This window comes from Buceros rhinoceros, unplaced genomic scaffold (assembly GCF_000710305.1).
Source record: "Buceros rhinoceros silvestris isolate BGI_N320 unplaced genomic scaffold, ASM71030v1 scaffold7820, whole genome shotgun sequence".
Lineage (NCBI taxonomy): Eukaryota > Metazoa > Chordata > Aves > Bucerotiformes > Bucerotidae > Buceros > Buceros rhinoceros.
The window spans coordinates 17,750-39,905 of NW_010388967.1; the positions used below are offsets into that span (position 1 = coordinate 17,750).

At 38.9% G+C, this 22,156-nt stretch overlaps 1 protein-coding gene across 1 annotated transcript in view; it reads left to right on the forward strand.

The window, feature by feature from the left end:
- The window catches only part of LOC104490013 (cubilin-like), a gene marked incomplete at its 5' end in the record, with an annotated part of 45,323 nt that overhangs the window by 17,671 nt on the left and 5,496 nt on the right, over positions 1–22,156 (forward strand). The window contains 6 exons of the mRNA XM_010132242.1: positions 1,464–1,620; positions 7,234–7,415; positions 9,717–9,846; positions 10,774–10,991; positions 20,642–20,847; positions 21,721–21,883. Of these exons, the coding sequence (XP_010130544.1) occupies positions 1,464–1,620; positions 7,234–7,415; positions 9,717–9,846; positions 10,774–10,991; positions 20,642–20,847; positions 21,721–21,883 (1,056 nt within the window). The remainder of the gene's footprint in view (positions 1–1,463; positions 1,621–7,233; positions 7,416–9,716; positions 9,847–10,773; positions 10,992–20,641; positions 20,848–21,720; positions 21,884–22,156) is intronic.

The following is a 22,156-nucleotide window of genomic DNA, read 5'->3' on the forward strand; positions in this document are numbered from 1 at the left end:
GATCTGTGTGTAGCAATTCAGACCTCAGCCCAACAAAGTATTTAAGCCTCTACCCAGCTTTTGAAACTAAGAGTTTCCTTACTGAATGCAATGGTGCTACTCTATGCTCCAGTGTTGGACTTGACAAAGATTCTCCATGCAGTTTAAACTTTGTAGTTATTCTTAGCCACGTTTGCCTTTGCTGAAAATAAATGAATAGGATTTAAATTTTTAGAATTTGTTTCTCTGTAGTTAAACTGCTTGGAAGCTAAAGCTATAATTTTCTTAAAACGGAATAAGGATCTGCTCCTCCTTTAGAATTTTTATCTCTGTTCTTCTTTTCAAGCAACATGCTGAAACTGTGGTAATTTCTTCAGTGTAAGGTGTAGCCCACGCCCTTCACATAAACCGCTCTCAGAAAAAGAAATGTTTCCTTACCACCTGCTCTGATCTTTGCTTCGCTTGACTTTATTGTATTTGCCTTTCATGTAGCTCAAGTGGCATTTCTTGAGTGGGCCTCTCCATTTCTTTAACCACGGCACGTGCTTTGTGATGGTCAAACCCATCAGAAGTGCAGGAGCTAGTGCTCAGTTGCTGTTGGTTTGGGTTTTTTGCAGGGTGCTGCCAAAGGAAACTGCTTTCCCTTCACTGGATTGAGATTAACACAGTGAGAAATCAAATGCTTAGAGGAAGACACTGTTAAAGGATACAGAATTCTGAACTGAAATGCCTTTTTTTTTTTTTTTGGGATAACGTCTGCACCATTGTTAGTAACAACTAACAACCACTTAGTGGAGACAATCACAAGCTTCATATGCCTGTTCCTAATCTTTTACCAGCATTTCACTGTGCACTGCACTCTTTTAAGTCTGTAGCTTAAAACAAAGAGAAATCCCAAGGCCATGCAACTCATTAGGATCAGAGGAGCTCCATGAAAATGAACAGCTCTGTGTACTTGAGAAGTTCTGGGTGGAAAACCTTTACTGCCTCTGTGTATAGCAGAGCAACCCAGAGATGGCCCTACAGCAGAGTGCATCCTACTGGCTGTCAGAAATGAAGCAAGAATGATACCACCTGGGCTAACATGGACAGTTTCAAACAGCGGCTAAATGGCAGATGTGACCCAATAATCCCCATCCATTTCAGATATTTTGTATGTACCAAGGGATTCTGAAACATGCAGACTCCAAACCCATAAGAACAGCAGTGCTGTGCCCTTCTGGCCAGTGAACTGGGGCTACGGCCTGGTCTTATCCAAGATACTGTGCGAGGCTGTAGGCAGGAAGGCCCTGTGCTTACCTAAACCACTTCTCTGTGTGTGTAAGACCTACTTTTGCCATCATATACTACTCTCGCTGGTGTTTTTTGTCCAACCTCTTAGGGAGATATGAGGTCCTTTTATTTATTATTGGTTTTCTCACTACAAAACTAGAATGATGTTATCACCTGGATTGTAACTATGTCTTATTTATTTATGTTTGCAGGATGCGGAGTAAATTTCACCAGACCTGCAGGTCGTATCATCTCTCCTAACTACCCTAGTCAGTATGATAACAACTTGAACTGCAGTTATATCATAGATCAGGGACCACAGTCACTGGTGATCCTAGAGTTTGAGACTTTCCACTTGGAAGGTAACTGGTTCTTCATAATTTCAGTATGTACCATGAAATGTAACTTCTTACTTGAAAATATACAAGTCTTCCACAATGGGAAATGGTCGACGGTTTAATTTGCCGGTCCATTCTGAAAATCATTTCCAAACATTTACACAGAGAACTTCCAGAATTTAGTTTTGCGTCTCTGAAGGCTTCCAGAAGAGTGAAGATAGGTCTTACTTGCTGCAATATCTTGCAGCAGTGAAGCTGCAAATTTGTGAGGTGGTTGGCAGATGAGTCACTGTGGCCTATTTGGGTCTTTGTTTCTGCCTTTTAGCCATTGAATCTTCTAATCTTTTTGATCTTAGGCCAGCTGTTTTGCTTTTCAGTGCTTCTGTTTCCTTAACTGCTAAAATGGATACAAATAAGATCCGGTGTTTTACAAGGATGTATGAACATATAAATGTGAAACTAGGTGAAAAACTACAGTAACTGATAATGTAGAAAAGCTGTTACCATGTATATACCCATGACTAGAAGTCCCTGTCAAGATTTTTAAACTTGGCAGCATTTAGCCAAGAAATAACAGGTATTGTTATTTCTCCCTGTCACTGATGTGAATGGTAAAACTTTCCTAACTTTGACAGGATGGAATTTTTATGGGTGGAGATGTCATGATAACACAGAGGAATCAGTACGTCCAATCTACTCGGGTGGCACTGCATATTTTGAAGCCATTTTAGTTTGGTTCCCTTGAAGTCATCTAGACAAAGAGATTTTCAAGTTATTTGCTACTAAGCTGGAGTGTGTAACTTGAGTTTTTCTTCAGACCAAACAATAAAGTCAGAAAATTCTTCTGGTCCAACCTTAATTTAGGTCTGAGACAAAGATCTGATTTGACTACAATTTTTTCTGAAACATTTTTTTGCATCTCCTAATATGAATGGCTACTTTAAAGATTTTTTTTAAAATTACATGTAAACCACAGAAATTACATAATTTCTTCATGTAGAAGACATTATTATTCAGCAGACAGACTAAACATCAGACTGCATCAGATGATGGCAATTTTGACACCTCTGTGAGTACATTACTGTTCTGTATTCTGTCTGTGCATTCAGTTAATTTATAACTGGATTCAAGCTTTTATTATCAAGAAGGTTAAAGCAAAGAGGTAAGTGATAGAGACAAAATAATTAACACAGACCTGAATAAATACTAAAAATATTCTACTTCCTGCAGGGCAACTTACTTCTTTATTGTTATAGGCTTCCTTAGGCTACACAAACTAAAATTGTTTAGTCACATGAAAGAAAAGAAGAATGGATATGAGCTAAAGGATATCTGGTTTTAAAAGAGGAAGTGTGACACTCTCCAGTAGTCGATTATTAGTATTTTTCACAAAATCTTAAAATACATCCCCATAACAAAGAGAAATTGCCTGGGTTTAAATTGAAAAGAGGATTGAAACCACCATCTTGCAAGCTATCACGCAGAAGTGAAAACCTATTCAGCAGTCCCTCTGAAAATGTTCAGCACATGTGCCTAACAGTTTCCAGTGTGAACAACCTTAATTCTTTAGCAAAAGCAGGACAATGCTTGGCAGCATCTGTTAAAAACATTTCTAGTTATTCCATATGCAAGCAAGCATTGCACCTCCTTAAATTATAGCAGAGTGTGGCCTTTAAAATTTTAACCACACAAGTACAGATGTTCTGTATTGGGATTTTAAAGTTTAGCTACATGTCCAGTTAACATAATTCACTACCTCTTTGACCTCTTGAAAGAAGTCCAGTTGGTTTTTTCATGGTTGTTTAGTAATGAAAAGCAGTATTTAAAATAAGGCCTGTAAGGCATACATATCTCATTGACTTTAACTAGTTAAGATATCTTTTCCAGAAAATTAGAAGGCAGAAGGTAATTGGCTATAGTGCAGTGGCACATTGGTACAAAATTGAATGTCTTCATGGGTTAGTCACAGATCTCTGCTGTAGTTATGTTCTCAATTACGATGAGACGCCTGTTCTGAGTATAAAGAATGACTCCAAATGAGGCAGTTAACCCACTGCAGTGATACAATGTCAGGATCCGGAACCAAACGAACATGACATGCATGTACTAAATATTAAATATGTATTAAGTACTAAATATAGCAAGTAGCAGAGCACAAGATAACTGGAAGAAACTGCATTTGTTGATTTTGTCATCAAAATTTAATCTAAATTGGCTGCTTCCCAGTAGGTAGCAAAATTCTCCTTATCTGACTTCGAGTCCCTGAAAATAGACATCTAATTTAGATTATCATCTAGATTTATCTCCTCCTCTAGTGAAGTAAAAAAGTGCTTTAAACTCAAAACCAAATGTGTTGTACAAGTGGAATGAATTTCCATCTGAAGGCCTCCCTCACTCTTTACCCATTGACTATTACAGGAAGCCATAGACAATAGCTTACACAACATTCTTAAGATTTAAGCAGAAAAACGTTAACCCTATGAATGGAGTTTGGCTTAGTCTCTGTGATTTCCTTGCAGCCTGAAGAATGGCTCTTCCAGTGCCAAACTGATAATGGTTACAGAACCTTTCTTTTGATATGTGTGTTTCATGAAGTTGCATAGATTGACACTTGCTTCTTATAGTGTCACCTGCATTGTTGTGTTTGGTTATGGGGGTGAGTTTGTCAAGGCTAGAGAAATAAAAGGTACAGTATCCGTGTGGAAAAACCACTATTTCTCTTGTGAGAGTCATTTCTGTGAGGAAAGGGTTTATCAGAAGGATAATACCTGGAAGAATTTTACAATATTTACATCTAGCCTACATGTAAAGACCTAGAGAGATCCAAATCATAGACATGGACCTAACGAGGGCAGGCAAAATGATGAGACTGAAAAGAATGAACATGCAAGGGAACACTTGAGGGGGGAAAAAGTTCTCCTATTGAATGGTTTTTTTGAGACACAGAAATAAGATTCTAGTCTGAACAGAAAGAGGCTTGGAGGAGGGAAGTAGACTTATGGGCTCATCAACATAGAGAAAGTAGTTGCTTCTGTCCTTGCAAATGAGATTATACAGAGCTAACATGGAGGTAAAGAGAGAAAGACAGGAGATGTCTCACTGAATCCCCATGGATGAATTACAAGAGAGAAGACAGTAATACCAGCAGGATGAGCAAAAGTTCTTAGTTAGACAAGGTTTTATGAAGAAAAACAGTGCTAGCTACGTAGAAACTGCCTGTCAGCTCAAAGAATATGTGGGACTGATACCTGGCTCACAAAAGATCTCTGGAGACTCGTGAAAGCTGTTCCATTGCAGTACAAGGGACAGAAACTGGACTAGAAAAGATCTAAGATAGAATTAGAGGAAATGAACCACAAAGAAGAATTGCTGATGATGTGCTGCTTCTGTGTAGAGGCTGGGGATTATCTACAGAACAATGCACTTAGTTTGGTGAGAAATAAAGGAAAAATGTAAATGAGAGAATGAGTTACAGGATAGAGATCAAACAATCATCAGTCCTGCCAGTATTGGCCCAAAAAATGAGGATTCAAATCTAGAAATTAACCCTTTTGCTCACAATCCTATGTCAACCACCTTATTCTTTCCAGTGCAGAAGTTCAAAACAACCTGTGACAGGTGTTATGGACACTCGCTTTGCTGAGTAATTTGTTTTACTTCATGCTTTTCTCCACGCTTCCTGTGTTGCTTTCTCAAATCTTTTCCATTCTGAAACTGCATTTGTCTCCATTTCATATTTTTAAAAATTTCTTTGCATTTTATAATTGATTATGTTTTTTAATTGTATCACATTATCAAGTATTGTCATTATAGGGTAGCACATGAAGAATATTTATAATTAATTATTTAAGTAACAATATAATGTAATCAGCTATCTGACGTGGCTGGTTGTTTTCAGCTTAGCTTAGTTACTCTTATCAGAGTCAGACAAGAACCATATTTCACTATTGCCATAATTGTAAAAGATGTTAGAATTTATTGTCTTCATTGAGAGAGAAGGAATTTTTGAATTAAAACTCCAGAGAGGATCTAAAATATATCTGACTCCTGGGAGTTTCTGTTGTTCTTGTGAAAGAGAATTATCACTCCATTCCTATTTGTCATCCTGTTCCATACAAGTCATTCTGATTCCTACAACACTAGAAAGTAGCTTGTTTTGGCTGGACAATCTGCTGGAATCACTCTGCTGCAAGAGTAGGCTCAGCATCTCTCCCATTAAATTTAGGTAATCCCCTATTAATCCTTTGCAGCTTAAGTAGCTGCCCCATTGTTACTACAGATTGCTCAACATGATAACCTCAATGAACATGTGACACCCCAGCTTCCATATATTTGTAAATGACAAAGAAAAAGAAAACATGGAGTTGTTCTATAAGCATAACAAAAATGAAGCTTGTTTTTCAGAAGATGTGTGCTGTGTTTTTCACTGACAGCATTAATCCAGCTTTCTTGCATAAGCCATGTGTCTCCTTTCTTGTTCCCACATGATACCAAACCTCTGTAGCTCCACCGTACATCCCTTGGTGGTATCACCCTGGGTACCACCAACTTGTCCCTGTGCTTATAGCTCCCAGCTGGGCAAGGAGGTGGTGACATGGTTCTGAGCTCCCAAGGTGCAGATGGCTGGTGCTTCAGCAGATCTCTGCCCAAACTTGCAGCCCTTATACTGAAAGCACAGCTTGTCCTTCTTTGGGGACATTCTTCTGGCACTCTTAACTCAGCTACTGACCTTCATGAAGCTTACATGAACATTTGAGACCTCTCGCCTCAGTCAAATCTGGTTGCAAGTGGTGAAGTGGCTAAAAAGTCAGGAAGGTAGGGCAGGGAGTTGGAGAGGATGGCTCATTCCTCCAGAAACCTAACTAACTGCAAATGAGCAAGTAAAAAACAATGGGGAAAATCACCAGAATGCTACATTCCCTATTTCTGTGTTTCTTAGTGTTTCTGAATGGGCAGCTTTCCACTCACCCTAATGCCTTCAGAAATTTGCCCCCTAAAGCAGATTGCTCTTTAAAATCATTGGGTTTTTTCCTATTGCATAGTCACCTCCAAATCTCCACTGACTGCCACAGGTAACAGCATTCCACTGCAAACTGCAAGATTAAATTTACAATATTTGTCTTCTGAGTCAAGCTGAAGAATCTGAGTTTAGGTACTCCAAAGTTTGAGGGAATTCAGAGAGGAAGAAGTCAGCTTTGAAATATGTTAGAGTATGGCCTATTTTTTCATTTTCCCAATGGCTGCCTGTAACAAAAGGTGCATTGCTTTTATTGCTGAGGAGATCCATACTTTTGTGAGGTCCTCATATCTCCTCATAGATGGTGTTCACTTAACTATGAACTCTCACTAACTCAAGGGACCTGGAGCCTTTTCCAGGTGATGTGTTGAATGAGACCAATTTGATGTCTTAAATACAAGGTCTCTTTGCCTTTTTCTGCCTTAGTTTTTCTGCATGTTAAAAATTGACATGTGCTTCCTCAGTAAGCAAATAAGATCCAGAGGTCCTGGAATGGAAGGTCATATAAAATTTAATTCTCATCTTGTGCGAGGTCTGCATATTCTGGCAGCTCAGTAAATCACACAGAAAACAGGCTGCTAACACTTCTGCATTATATGTCCATGCAGCCCCAGCACTCTTGAGCAGGATTTGTCTTTATGATGGAGTAAGCATCTTCAGAGGGACAAGGGTTACCTCACATCCTCTCATCACGCTCTGTGGTAACGATCTCCCTGCCCCAGTCAGTGTCTTTGGACCTATGCTGCTCAACTTCTACACTGACTCCCACGTTACAGGCTTTGGATTCCAAGCAAGATACAGAGCAATTGGTGAGTAGCCACTGTTCTGTGCTTTAGGTGGTGGAAATACTCTGGCTGGATAGTGGTTCAGTGTAGGAAGTGTTGCACCTCATTTAGAGAATACTGTAGATGGATGTAGATGGTTCGTATTCCCCCTGCGCTGGCCCAAAGGAGCTCTCAGGACCAGGACATGATGGGTCTGTTTGGTGTGTGTTGTCACTGACTGATTTGTTCTCTCACAATTCTCATTTCAAGACACTACGTGGGACCAAGTCAGGAACTGAAACAATTTTCCTTTGCTGTAGAAAAGAAATGTGACCCATTTTGGCAGGATTGATTTTGGGTTTTTCTTGTTTGTTTGTTTGCGGTTTTTTCCCAATGTTTAAGAAGAAACATCACCAGCTTTTTTAACTGAGTTCATTTGAAAGATTTTATCACATACAGGAGAACGGTCTGATTCTCAGTTATAGTAAAAATACATTATATAACATAGGAACCAAAGTAGTTTTAAATGGATTCAGCTACATGCCCCCAATTGATGACTCTCTTGCAGTGCCAAGTATTAATATAAATAAAAATTTGGATCTAGATGTATTTTGATTTTTTAATAAATATTTTCACTAAAACTTTTTGTCATTCATGAGATCTCTTTTGTTTTAAAGAGGACACATGTATTAGAAAAAGAACTTTCCAACTTTTGAATTTACATCTGCATATCTGCACAAATACAAATATCCCAAAAGACTAATTTTATTTTCAAAACCAATTTTAATATTTTGTAGATTTAACTTGTAGAGACAGTACTTTGATTTTTGAAAGCATCGTTTTCTAACCGCAGAGAAAACTCTGAGTTCTTAACTTTGGTATTTCCCTTAATGCATTCCTCATGTTCAAAGCCACAGCAGAAAATATAAGGCTAAATTCTTTGTATAAAGCAAATGGCCTGATACAGATAAGACAGAGGGAATGGCACTGTGAAATGACAATGTGCAGTTACTCATGGAAAAGACCTTCATAACTCACTCGAGTCAGTTCTGCTATCCGACTTGTGACTTCTGACATTTGAGAAAGATGACCGCAGCCTTATTAGTTTGTTGTTGTATACAAAGTAGATTCGAGCAATTAACATTCCTCTTCCCTGTAGTTGTATTGTTTGCTGAAAAAAAAAAAAAAGAAAAAGTCTTCCTCCTCCTAGTGTAGAATAATGCAGATTCTTTATCCTTTCAGCTCCCGTCCTTTATCTCCAGGCTGCCAGTTGAGGAGCCAGGGGCTGTGTATCCAGCAGCACCCTGTACAGGACTGCCTTTGTTAAGGTGGTGGCCTGAGCAATGGCATGTCCTTTAAAACATGAGAAGCTGTGTGTGGCTTTAAGCTATTTATCAACAGAACACAGAGAAACATTTTTTGCCAAGTTAAGATTATAAAATAAAGGCTGAAGCTAACAATGGAGATTAGAGTTGTTTTATAATAGTTTTTGTTCCCTCAAGCACTGAAGCTGGGAACAAACATTAGCCACATCCTGGCTTCATCAGCATCCATGGTGAGAAACCCTGTGAAGCCAAGCAGTGCATTTAGTTCACAGCTGCAGAGCTTAACCTGCTCCTCAGCCAGGGAGCAAGTATTCAGTCCTCCATCTCAGCCACCCAGCACTGCTGCTGAGTCCCAGCTCAACGAACAGTTCCCAGGGTTAGTGATACCTGGGGACTACTCTCTGCCTTTCTGCACAAAGCAAATCCTACAGTAATGTCCCAGCCCTACTGGAAAATTGAGAGATTACGAGGCTCTGAGTAAAGTTATTCCAGAAATGTCAAGGGCAGAGGTGTGCATCCAATGTGGCTGCTTTTGTGTCAGTGCCAAACTTTCAGGTTCTTCCATGGGACCAGCATTTAGATTAAGGAATTTTTTTGCCCACACATCAGCCACATTTCTCTCGGCAAGCTAGAATGGGTGCAGAAATCCTCCAGATAAACCTAACGCCCTGTTGCATGGGGCACCCTCCTCATCCTGCTGCTCCCCAGTCCTACTGCAACACACTTGAAATCAGGCTCAGTCATTTACTGAACAAGCACAGCACCATTGCGATTTGGTATAGACTAGTAACAACCTGTTATTTCAATACTGACTCTAGTCTTCCTCTGCGAAGCACAACTTCATAGACAATGCCACATTTAATAGCTCTAGGTGTGACAGCAAAGACTACTCCTAATTTATCAAGGGTTTTTCTTCCTTATGGCTAAAAGAGGATTAACAAAAGCTCCTGCAAGAAATATGAGAATTAGGACTAAGCTGGTATTCAGACAGAAATAATTTATCTTTCTGTTTCCCCTACAGCTTGTGGTGGCATTTTCAATGGCTCGGTTGGTGTTATCAGCAGTCCAGGCCATTCAGTTCTGGATTATCACAACAATATGAACTGCTCATACTACATCACAGTTGAAAATGGCAAAGTGGTGGCCCTCAAGTATGTAATTCAAGTTTAGTCTGTCATCAAGGGGGCAGGGAGGTATCTGATTCCAATTAAAGACAGTAATTAATGACAATTTTCTTTCTGTTTCTCCTCTTTGAAGGAAAAAGCTGAACTATAAGGAGAAATGGCTACTGAAGCCACCTTTATCAACCTCAGGCGCCCTACATCTTTTTCTGTAATTTTTATGTGAAAAATATCACCACAGTTCTATGTTCCCACTTTTGTTAGTCAGAGGACTATGAAATTGTAAAAATATAGCTCACGTTCTTAGTTAAATTCTGTCAGTCTTTGAGGAGTTCAGACTCCTGTGAATTGATATAAGAAAAAATATTCTTTTAGAAAGCTGCTATTCACTTTACAGCCCAAGTAATAATACCCACCCAGAAAGAGTCTACTTCTGAGTGTGTGTTGTCCTGCCTAAAAAAAGAGATATGGCTGCTGCAAAATCTTGCCACTGAGATATTTAAAGATAGATACATTCTTCTGTCATATATATGGTGATCGTGAACTAAGAGAACGTTTCCCAACCAAGAGGAAGATGTAGCTTGTCTGCACTCTGAGTCTGCACTTCATACACCCCTCATGTGCCTAGGAAATTGCAGGCAGAGCAATTTGCAGAAGTGAGAGAGAGTATATTTACACATGGGAGATCTGCAGAAAGCTGAGGTGTGCTGACAGCTTGCCTTGCAAGAGGCCCTGTTGGCGAGGGTCATTATTTCTTCGAGGCTAGTAGGCGGTAGTGTTTTGCCACGCAGCTAATCATTCTACCTACTTGTTCCTGAAAAGAAATGTTTTGTGGTATCTGGCTGTGTATGGCTTTGGCTATTGCTATTACTTGGACCTTTTGTCAAGCACTAAAAATACACATAAGTGGAACAGAAATGAAAATCTGATGCTTAAAACTCCAAGTGTGTTTTACAGATTCAACAGCTTCCAGCTTGAAGTATCTCCCTCCTGCTACAAAGATTATGTGGCTGTATATGATGGTTCAGACACCCATGCTCCTCTCCTTGGGAAATTCTGTGGCTCAGAGCTGCCTCCGAATATAAAGAGCTCCAGTAATAACTTGTTCCTGGTATTTAACACTGACTTCTTTGGAGCAGACAGGGGATGGAAAGCATCTTTCAGGAAGACCTTAGGTAAGATTATTATCAGAGTCGTAACGCCAAGAATCTGCTGGTAAGTAATTTTCTTTGGGAAGAAGCAGTTATGGTCTCACTCACTAGGGGTGCTGGAAGCAGAAAAATATTTCTGGTTTTGTCAAAATTGAGTGAACTAATCTAAATACTATGCTTATGGGGTCCCTGCATGCCACTTCTGGTTCTGAATGAATTCCTTTTATTCTTTGCTAACCTTTTCCTGCCTCTCTAAAAGCACAGGCGTTTCTTGGATGACTGAAGTCTTAGCAGCACACAAAGGCCTTTCTTTTGCAGGAAATCTGGCAATACTTGAGAACTCTTTCTTTTGTAATCAAAAGTTGATGGTGCCCTAAAGATGCTTTCTTTCCACCCATCCTTCATTTCTATTTCCTTGCAGTTCACCTCTCACATTTTTAAAAAACTGAAATGTTAGTAACAGTTTTGATTTGGATTCCCCTCAGACACCACTTTGATGATCTCTGCTGATTTCGTGGATCAATCTGGTTAGCTGGCCTTAACATAAATGAGATCATAGTGAGAAGGCACTGGGTGTAGAATGTTTTGATGGACATGAGAATCAGAGGCAAAACTTGATTATTGCCTTAAAAAAGATTTTTATCCCAGAAGTCTATTTTCAAGTAAACATGTAAAAGAAATTCTCTACTTTCTTGTAACATCTGAATTGTTTAGACATGATAAGCAACAAACGATTATTATATGTAAATTGATTTCATGTCGTGGCTACTAGTTTCCTGTGTAATTAACTCAATGTTTTTGTGATCTAGAAAGAAGTAATTGTCCAATTTACAAAGCTGGCACTCAGGCAGTTCAGAATGAAAGGCCTTTGTGGCAGAACAAACATAGTTTTCTGCTGAGTCATTGAGTCCCCTCCCAGCCCCTAGCCAGCGACTTTCTCATTTAATACAGTCTGAAAAGTATTTACAGATAAGGAAAATAACTGGTTCTACAGGCTTTGCCAAGAAAAATATTCCCACAGAACCTCATGGTCATTAACTCTTCCTTTGCTTGACTCTAAGTAATCACTACAAGAATTTTTAAGACTACTCTTGTGGACCGTTACTTCAAGTAATATAATGTTACTTCACATGTTGCTGTCTTTAAACCCTTAGGTATCAGTTGTCAGATATGTCCTGCAGCCTGGGTTCATGTTTCCAGGGTGAGATCATCAGGAACTCCCCAAGCTCTTGCTCTTCCTGTTGGCATATAGTCAATTGTTTTAGCCACTGACTAGATTTGTTTCTGCAGCTTGCCAGATATTCTGCTTAAGCACACAACAGAACACAAGCCAAATTCTTCAAGTCAGTACCATGCCTGATAATTTCCTAGAGTGAGGAGAAGACTTTTATGGATAAATTTTGACATCTATTAGGCAAAGTTTTAGAGGGACGGTTCCTCAGGCTCCCAAAGAAAGGGAGGTTGTGATGTTGCAGGAAGTTACTCACAAGCAATGGAGCTGCAGTTTGGAAAAAAAGGCTATGTGGAGACGTGGGTTGTGTGCCTAAGAGTTCAAGGTGGTGAGATGCTTAATGGTAGGTCTTCTTTCCCTGCTGTGGGAAGCAAGCCACAGGGACTAAACCACACAGCCATTAGGTAGGATTCTGACAGTACCATGCTATTACAGAATGGCCAAAAAGTACAAAAGAATATTATAAAAGGAAAACATGAGTCACGGTCCTATAAACTGTTTCCAGTTTGACTTGCTTAAAAAACAGAGCCAGGAAAATCTGTGACACATCTTTGTACTATGAGGTCTGAGGTTCTGCTTCAAATGAAAGTGAATCAGACCATGAAGATCTAAAAGGCTGTTATGCTAAATGGTGCTTTAGAGAAGTTCCCTCACATTTGTAAAAAGACAAAACCTATGTGGTTTTTTAAGAGCACAAACACAATCAATGATTAATAATGATAAATCTCTTGGATAAAGAAGATGGTGTCTGTAGAGAAACAGGAAGCCACGTTCTCTGATGGATGACAATGAGCACATTATTCTGTAGTTTCCTTGTGAAGTACAACTGGATAACGTAATTATTGCTCTCGATTTAATTGTGAGTGACCCTGATTATGTACTGGAGAGAAGCAAGCAGAAAGAGTACGCTTTCTTCACAAGCTCTTCCAATTAATCAGGCTTCTCTCACGGATACTGCAAAATGCAGGGTTATCCATTCTTTCTCTCTTATGAATTTTATTAGTAGGGAGTCCATCTGATATCCACTGTGAAGAGAGGAGATTAAGCGGGAAGCTCACAGGAGCTTAGCAATACTGACAGTAACCAGGCATTCAAAGAGTTAAACTCTGAAATTTCTGTAGAAAATCATGCTCTGTTGTAATTAAACCAATTTGTTTGCATCACTGATCCTGCACCCACTAGAATATTGAAGATTCCTCCACTAGTCAGAAAAAGGGTACTAACAGAAAGTGTGAAATAATATTAATTTGACAGTACTGCAACATCTCACCTTTTTTGTCAAATGTCTTTTCTTTCATCATGCTACTCTGTACACTGTGTAATATATTGTTAAGTGCATATTTCACAGACAGCACTCTCTGTCATAACCAGCTCTCTGACAAAGTTCATTTGAGGCAGGGGAACATAGGGCCCTTGTTGTGCAGTTCAGAGGGTTTATAACTTCACTAACTCTGTTGATGAGCTTGGACACTTATTGGGCTCATTTTTGGAATCACTGGACATGCTCTCAGGCTTAACAGGCGAACTGGGCTGACTGGAGGATTCCAGCATGCTCCAAGTATTAGATTTGTGAAAAGAAAGACTCCTCTTACCTTAGTTACCACTGACATTTTTCTGCCTTTGTTCTCATTTGGTAAAATGAGAGTTATACCTCCTTTCCACAGCAAGCCTGTGCTCCTCTAGGCAATCAATAAAAGAAGGAGACAAGTAAATCATTATCAGCTTAAGGCTGATTTGGTTACATGAGATGTCTCTGTGAAGGAAGGAAAGCTAAGATCTCTCCCCAAAGAATGAGGTCTGCATGTCCTGAGCTTCTGATTTGGCCACAGTTTTCCTGATTATCTCTCCAGCTTGAAGGGGAGAACTGAGATTTTTAGCTGACCCTGGCTGGCATGGACAGAGCCTTCATATACCCCTGCCATCCCTGCTGTGATAGCAGGGACTTTGTACTTGGGTGATAAATGGAGCTTCTGCCTATTCCCATTCAGGAGTGAGGTGACCCTCTCACCCCAATTTGTGATCTCTCTGAGGACTGTGATACAAAGGCTAAGAAGACATATAAGAGTTTGGAGGCTTTTTTCTTGTTTTTAAAGAGTCAGCAATGCCTGTGGGGAGATGTAGCTGTGACCTTATTAACAGCACATCATTTCTCTTTGGCAGCTCTCTGTGCTCATGTACATAGCTCCATTGTCTCAGTAATGAAAACATATCACATTCTAAGCCATCAGAGAAGGATCAAGGGTTTTTCTGAAAGGCAGGTCTGCTCATGGGGGTTGTCTGAGGAAGCCACAAGAATTTACAAGAAGCAAAGTGTTACACATGGTTAGATAAGTGGATTGAGTCAGAAAGCTCTCTTCATACAATACTGGCAAAACTGATACGCAGTTGGGGCACTGGGGAAGGTGAGATGGAGGAGGGCAGGAAGATTGCCTCCTTCTCTACAGCCCTAAATCCTGCTCAACTTCAAGCTGTAGCCAGCTCTTTTCCCTTCTCTTTTTATACTATCTCTTGTGTGCATGCAGGATAAATTCACATTTATATTTTATGAAAAAGCAGTATGGTTTACTGCATTAATGTCATCCTTTCTTTGCATTACCTTGGGGCTCCCAAGTGCACAGACAATGATTCCACTGCACAGGCAGAACAAAGCAACAATCTGCTGTCACAAAGAGATTATGATTTAAAACAAGACAAGGAAAACCAGATAAATATAGACAGGCAAGAAGAATAGGGTATAAACAATGAGAAAACTAATGTTGTAGGCTTTAAGGCAGAAGAAATGCCTCCAAAACCTTTGGCAACCATTAGGCTGTTGCACTGTGAAGTCCTTAAACACCCTGTCTTTTGCATTGTCCTCAGTTTGCCCAGCCTTTCCCTCAAGGATCCCTCCATCCTTTTTATTTAAATGAACATCTCTATTGAGAGAATATTAATCATTTTACATAGAAAAAAAAATAAGGGAGTAGATTTCAGAAGAAAAATAGGTAATTTACGTAAATAATCTAGTATGCATATAATAGAAATAGATGATAATCTTTATGGTTTTCTTCCTGATAAAACGATCTGTAACTTACCTGATAAATCACCCGGAGGTATCTGTCTTCCCTTATTCTATTAGCTGTGTATTGAATTACTTACTTCCTGTTTGGAATACATACACTAAGTATCTATCAGTAATGGGTTTACTGTTATGCTCTCCCCTAATGCAATTAAAGTGTACTTTTAAAAAACATTGGATCCAGTAGAATTTTCACAGCATTTTTATGCTCTTTTATTTAATCAACAAGAAATTTGTTTAATATAGTTCTAAGTCCAGTTCTGCCCTGTAAAGTGAAAGCTGGGCTTACTCTGTGTTGGACAATATGAGCAATATAAGGTGTAAAATATTAATTTGGTTATTGTATTACACAGGTCATTTTTAGGTCTTTGTTCATGAGTAATTTCTAAATAGTTACACCATCAGAAATAATTCATTGCACTGATTTATGTAAATAATTGTAGCACCTGCTGTAGGTGGTATCAGGCACCTCTACTGACAAAAGCATGGCCTGTTAGGTGGGGAAGGAGTCAGCACAGCTCTGTCTAAGGTTTCCTGAAATTTTTTCCTCCCTGCAACAAAAAAAAAAATCTTAGAAGAACATGCCCTTGACTGTAGCATGTGAATGCTGTTCCATTTTCTCATGTCTTTGGAAAAGCAGCAATGCCTGGCAGAGACTTCACAGCTCATTAGGACCAGTTTCCAGGAGTCTATATCAAGATAACCAACTTGGACTTAGACTCTGGTTCTGCAGAGGGTCTAGCTGAGAAGCAACTTGCTTGAAACTCACAAATGTTCATGGAAAAATTTCTTGGGGCTTTTGGTTCACAGAATTTTTTACCAAATATATTACGCATTAACATGACACATTTCAGATTCATTACATTGTCATGGCTTAACTATTATTAGCTTAATCTATTAAAATAATGAATCAATCATAGCTAATATCTTTTCTTGATCTTATTACAGTCTATGAAAATAAGAACATCCATAAAAAGCTCAGAATATATGTTCATAAGTCAAAATTCCTGGACTCAGTTTCTAAATGTATTATGGGGCTCAAATATAAAAATATGCATCGGTTTGAAATCTGACTAAATTTAGAAAGCACTTTCAGCGTTGAGATACATCTCTTCAATATCTCTGAAAAGAGTACAACTGTTGAGCTAAGGGTAGTCTACAAATGCCTCTCAGAAATGTCAGTTATTTAATGTCTGTGACATTTCTTCTTCCAAAGCAAAATAAATAGCAGTGGTTTTCATATTCAAACTGGATAGATAGGAAAAGACGTAGACTTTTAAATAAGAAATTTCTGACTGATCTGAAAAATGAGGTGAAAAATAATTTTCAGACACAGTGATTAAACATAACTTTGTAGGTGACTAAATAGATAAGAGCTGATGAGATATTCAGATTAAAGGCACTGTTGGCAAACTCTGCTGCCATTGTTTTAGCTGAAAATCTGTTCTTCAGTGCATGTAGACAAAGGATGAGGTGTCTCTGCTTCTCATTGCAAAAGAGATCTGCAAAAGCCTGTCTCTGCTTCACATTGCAAAAGAGATCTGCAAAAGCCTGGGTAGCTGTGAAGCCAGAGGTACACTAATGCAATATTAGAAAGTTCTGGAATGAGGCCAGACTGCACGTCTGCCTCTGGTCTCCCAGACAAGCACCAAGGAGATGGATAGGATGGTACATACATTACAATTTTGCAGACTTAGGGCAGGCTTGGCAAAGAGAATGTCTTGACTGTTGTATTTGGGATCAGCCAATAGTCTAAAACCTTCAGTATCAGCCATGAGATGAAGTGTGACAGTATGATTCCTCTCTCCAGCCCTATAACCTTCTGAGCCCAGACACTCCTCTGCACTGGAAATAAGACCCATCAGGAAAGAAGCATTAGTCTTGGAAGAGTTAATCCTTGCTTACTGGCATTTTTAGCTGAGAACAGAGAGAAGCCTAGAGTTCCCAGGGATGCTTCTATGTGAGACCAAATGTGATTCAGAAATCTAGGAGAGGAATTTCATTACTGTTCAGGCAAAACTAGAACAGCTCTTTGATCTTTGCTGCCTTCTAGTAGACATTTATAGTACTCATTTAGTAAGAAGGTAAGGGCAGGACAATTAGTTTGTTATGTTTTGAAATGTCACTGGTTTAGTTGTTTCTGATTCGAAACTGCTGAGTAGGCTCCTTTTCATTGCATCCGTACCTGTATAACTGAACTTTTCCCCCTGGCTGTGCTTCAAAGGCAAGCAGCGTCAAAGATTTATCTTCAGCTTTGTTCCATATCTAGAGGATGTAACTCTTAACAGAGAAACATGTGCTTGCTCTCTGCTGTAATTATTTTTATTTGCCATAGGGAACCTTCTGTTCTTCCTTTTATGAATGGTCCTTCAGACTTTTAGTTTTGTTAATGCTTCCCACCAAAAGCAATTAGTGATGACAGTATGCGCCCTAGTTCTTCTGATAATTTGTGTTCTCTGGCAAGCTGTTTACGAGGAGGACAAGATTGCAATCTGATTTATGATGACCTTATGATTTTTATTTTAAATAAGAAACCAGAGACTGAAAACCATAGTAAACCATGTAGTCAGTCTATCTGCCCCCACACAAATTGTTTTATAAGATACATTTCTCATTTTTTAAATCAAGTTTAGCTTTTAATATCTAAGAATTAACAGACTTGTCAGTCCCAGATTTTGCCCAAATTTTAGTTACAATTTTTTTCTGGCTATGTTGGCCAGTGATGAGTATCATTCCACCACTGATCACCAGCAGGCTGGATGGCTACCATTTGGCCTTCTACTCAGAAGTGGTGCTGAATTTTAGGACAGTGAGTTGTGTCCTGGCTAAAATGCAGTGCAGTAGTGTTTCCCTTAGCATGAGTTCACTCCTGTCAAGCAGTTGCTTCTTTATTTACTTGTGGGTGTTCCCTCAATCTACAGCTTCACTATTCTGTAACTTCTAGTGGCTGCAATCAGATGTGACATTGGCCAGTACTGAAAACCACAAAGATGGATAGATTTTTCAACAAGAGCTGCTCTTTATTTGGCTTGATGCAGGGCTACTTTGTATCTGGTTGGCTTCACGTCTAGCTGTTATTTATAATGTACTTTCCTGTAAGCATTTGACACAACTCTGGTTGAGCAGACTAAGCATTGTGAAAGCTAATGATGAAACCTCATCTTTATTAACTGTAAATCATACTTCTAGTTATTTATCTCCCCTTAGATGCTATTACTAGCTACACTAGCTAGAATTAATTTTCTGATTATGAGGATTTGGCCTGTTTCTTTCTCTCAGGTCCATTTTGTGTGCTGTACACACACAGCTTACATCTGTATGTTTGTTATCTGCGCTGTTTTTATAGCTGCACAGCTAGCAGTGAAGTACACCACTGCAAAGGTCCAGACATTTGATATCCAAAAAAAGAACAATGCAACAGCACGGAGAGCCTTCCTGTTGCATGGCTCTGTGGCAATTCACTCACTTCTGTTGCAATGGTCTGACTGGCATCTCTGCAACTCTAACCCTGAAAAGGGTGAAGGGAAGCTTTGTAGGGTGTCTGACCCATATATCACTCCAGACTCAATACTGCAGGGCTGGATGGTCAGACTATCATCTATGCCTAATGATCACATGGTTAATATTACACTTAATAGACAGTGTCCAAAATGCTAAGCAGGAAACAACTCCACCAATATTGTTTAGGGGGACTGACTAAATCATGCAGAAGGGTGAACCCAAAGAAAAATATAATGAAACTGCACTTTTAAGGCCCAGGCACCCTCCTGTCTGACATTCTCCTCCTTCCTAGGCCATTTGTAAGAACATGATTTATTGCTCACATTTCCCCCATTGTTGTTCTCGGCTGCTGCAGTGGCATTGGAATGAATGCTTACACTTCTCTAAGTTTCTGACTTCATTAACAGCCCACAAAACTGGACTAGAATCTATTAATTCTTGACCTTTTCACATTGTAATTAGTTTCTTCTGTTCATTTTTAGCTATAGCAAAAGCTTAAATCTCATGTTATTAAGATTTTGGTTTTAAGCAAACTTCATTTAGGGTGGGGTTTTTTCCGGCTTTGGTTTGTAGAGCAGGATAAAGTTTAGCCTTAGTCACTCTGGTTTAACTATTACAGTCTTGCAAGCGCTCTCTTCAACCCCAGGTTACTGATGCAGTCTTAGTACTTGGATGCTGATTCTTCACCAGAGTAATCTTTCGTAATACTGTAGCTCACGTAGGGCACAGTTTTATACAGCTGGAAATATATCTGTGTGTCAAGGCTAAGTCACTGTATGTCCGCCAGGCATATTTTACACATGCAGATGAAATTCTGAAACTCACTCATGTTGCTTAAGCCACAGCTGTAGCTTCATTTATTAGCTAATTCTCCTGAAAGGATTCTCTGTGGGAGGCAAAAGGCTGCTTGCAGTTACTGCCTTGCTCTATGCAGTTTACAAAAACTCTTTCTCAGACTCAAAAGCAAGAGTATGACCCATACTTTATTTGAATTTTTGAGTTAAATACGTGGCCAGGAGACTGTGTAGAGACTGGGGAAGGAAGCATAAAGTAAATAAATTGGTCAGATTTACTAGCCCAGCCCTACCTCTGGAAATCAAACTACGGGAGAAGAAAAAAAAAAAGAAGTAAAAACCCATATCTTCAGATAGTCTGTATTTTTGCTTGCTTGTAATTAGATTCATTAAAAGGGTTCTGATCTTCTAATAACTGTTTTTCTCCAAAAGTAATTTATTTCAATATGACTGAAAATATTATAGGGTTCAAATTTTCACAGTGAATACAGTAAGGGACTTAGGTCTGCCTGTGGGATCCAAATGAAAAGCAGCCTGCTCTTCAGAGGGTTGTAAGCTCCCACAAAGTAAAATGCTTTCAGAAATAAGCTCCTTTTAGTTAGACTGCCGAATATGAGTCTGGGTCCCAGTGTCAGGCTGCCAAATTCAATCCCCCATAACGAAGTCGTATTGCCAAAATAAGCACTATCATTTTCCCCCACGTTTTCAAAGACAACACCCCAGTGCCCCCTACTGTCCAAATATTCTTACTAGCAGGTAAGAATTACATTAATCACTATTCCTCTATTTATTTTGTCTTCTGTCTTCTTACAGTCCCTTTTAAAAAGGGACTACATTTTCGAAATGGATACTAATTTTAGATTCAACAGAAGACATAGACTTTTCTTAATTCACTCTACCAAATCTAATTGTGATTTGTATCTATCTAACACTCTTCAGTGTTGAAAGACTTTTAATTATTCAGATAGTCCTTGTAAGACAGGACAATAAAATTCTGTAGCACAGAAAAAAGCTGCTGTCTTGACATTTAAGAGTTGAAGATTAAATAAACGCCAGGAATTGCTTTAAAAAGATTCTGCTTCTTCAACAGGACCTCAGAATGGCTGTGGTGGTTACTTGACAAATCCAGCTTACAGTTTTGGCTCTCCAGTCTCCAATGTGACCAGACGATATGAGAAAAATCTGGACTGTGTATGGATCATAACTGCACCTGTTAACAAACTGATCAATCTCACCTTCACTTCATTTGTGCTTGAAGCACAGTCTGCTCAGACTTGCCGATATGATTATGTCAAAGTAAGATAGCTGCATATTTTAACAAGAAAATATCAGTGAGATACAATCCATTATACTCTCCACGCGGCTAAAATTTAATTAATGGAAAATGGTCTTATGAAGAAATTAAATTGTTTAATATAATATTTTTTTGTTGTTGTTGTTGGATTAGATTTCTGCTCCAGATGACATCATGCCTTTTTGGAAACCAACAAAGTTTTAACATTGTTATGGGGACACACTACTGGTTTTAAACTGCCTGTATAACTGTGTATTTATTTGACAGAATAGAAACAAAACAAAACAAAACTCAAGCACTTTGAAAATATACTTGCAGATTCATTATCATATGTGATTGCTTGAAAGGCCTTTAATTGATAAAATTTTGAATAAATAATTCTTGATGCTCAATGGTTACCTGTGGAAGCTGTTTTCTGGGAGATAAGCATACAAAATGTAGGATAGCAGAATGCTGCTAAACAAGGTGCACAATGGAGTGTTATAGATCTTGTTGAGCATTAGAGACGCTCAGTGAAACTAGGAATTAATTCTACCTTTTGGTGAATAAAATCGACCTTTCTCATTGAAAAGCACTTTGAGATTACATATAAAAAAGAAATCAGAATTCCAAATTAAAACAAAATAAATTTTTGATAGATTTCCTGAGACAGAACCAGAATATTCCATAATGAGATTTACACTGTCCAACAGAATTAGTTAATATGGCAGTGAATAATGACAGTCATCCAGAACATCCTGTTAAAGCACAAGAGCACCTACTGAGCTTCCAAGTAAAAGAAATTGTAATGTCAGGAGGGGTCAGAGAATATTATTTCTATTTATTTGTTTGTTCTGCCTAAATTGTTAGTGGCTTACATACTTTTCATTTTTCAGCTTTATGATGGAGATAATGAAAATGCCAATTTAGCTGGCACATTCTGTGGCTCTACAGTACCAGCTCCTTTTCTCTCTACCCGTAATTCCTTGACTGTGAAGTTTACCACAGACAATTCTGTGGAAAGGGAGGGTTTCAATGCTACCTACACCACAGTGGATCGTAAGTGTACATATATAAGTACGCATATATATTGTTGTGATTTTTTGGTGGAAATGTTTTTTTAAATAATAAATCATCAACAATTGTTCTAGATAGAGGGCTTGTGAAGGGGAAAGACAGTCCTTAGCACAGCATCTGTAAACAAGCTAAAAGCAGCACTGCTAGACCCCAGTTCAGTTCTCTTTGGTCTTGCCTGGTTGCAGGGTGGCTGTCAGACTGGAGGGAAAACCAGGAATACTCACAGATTGTTACCAAATACGCTGATATTATAGC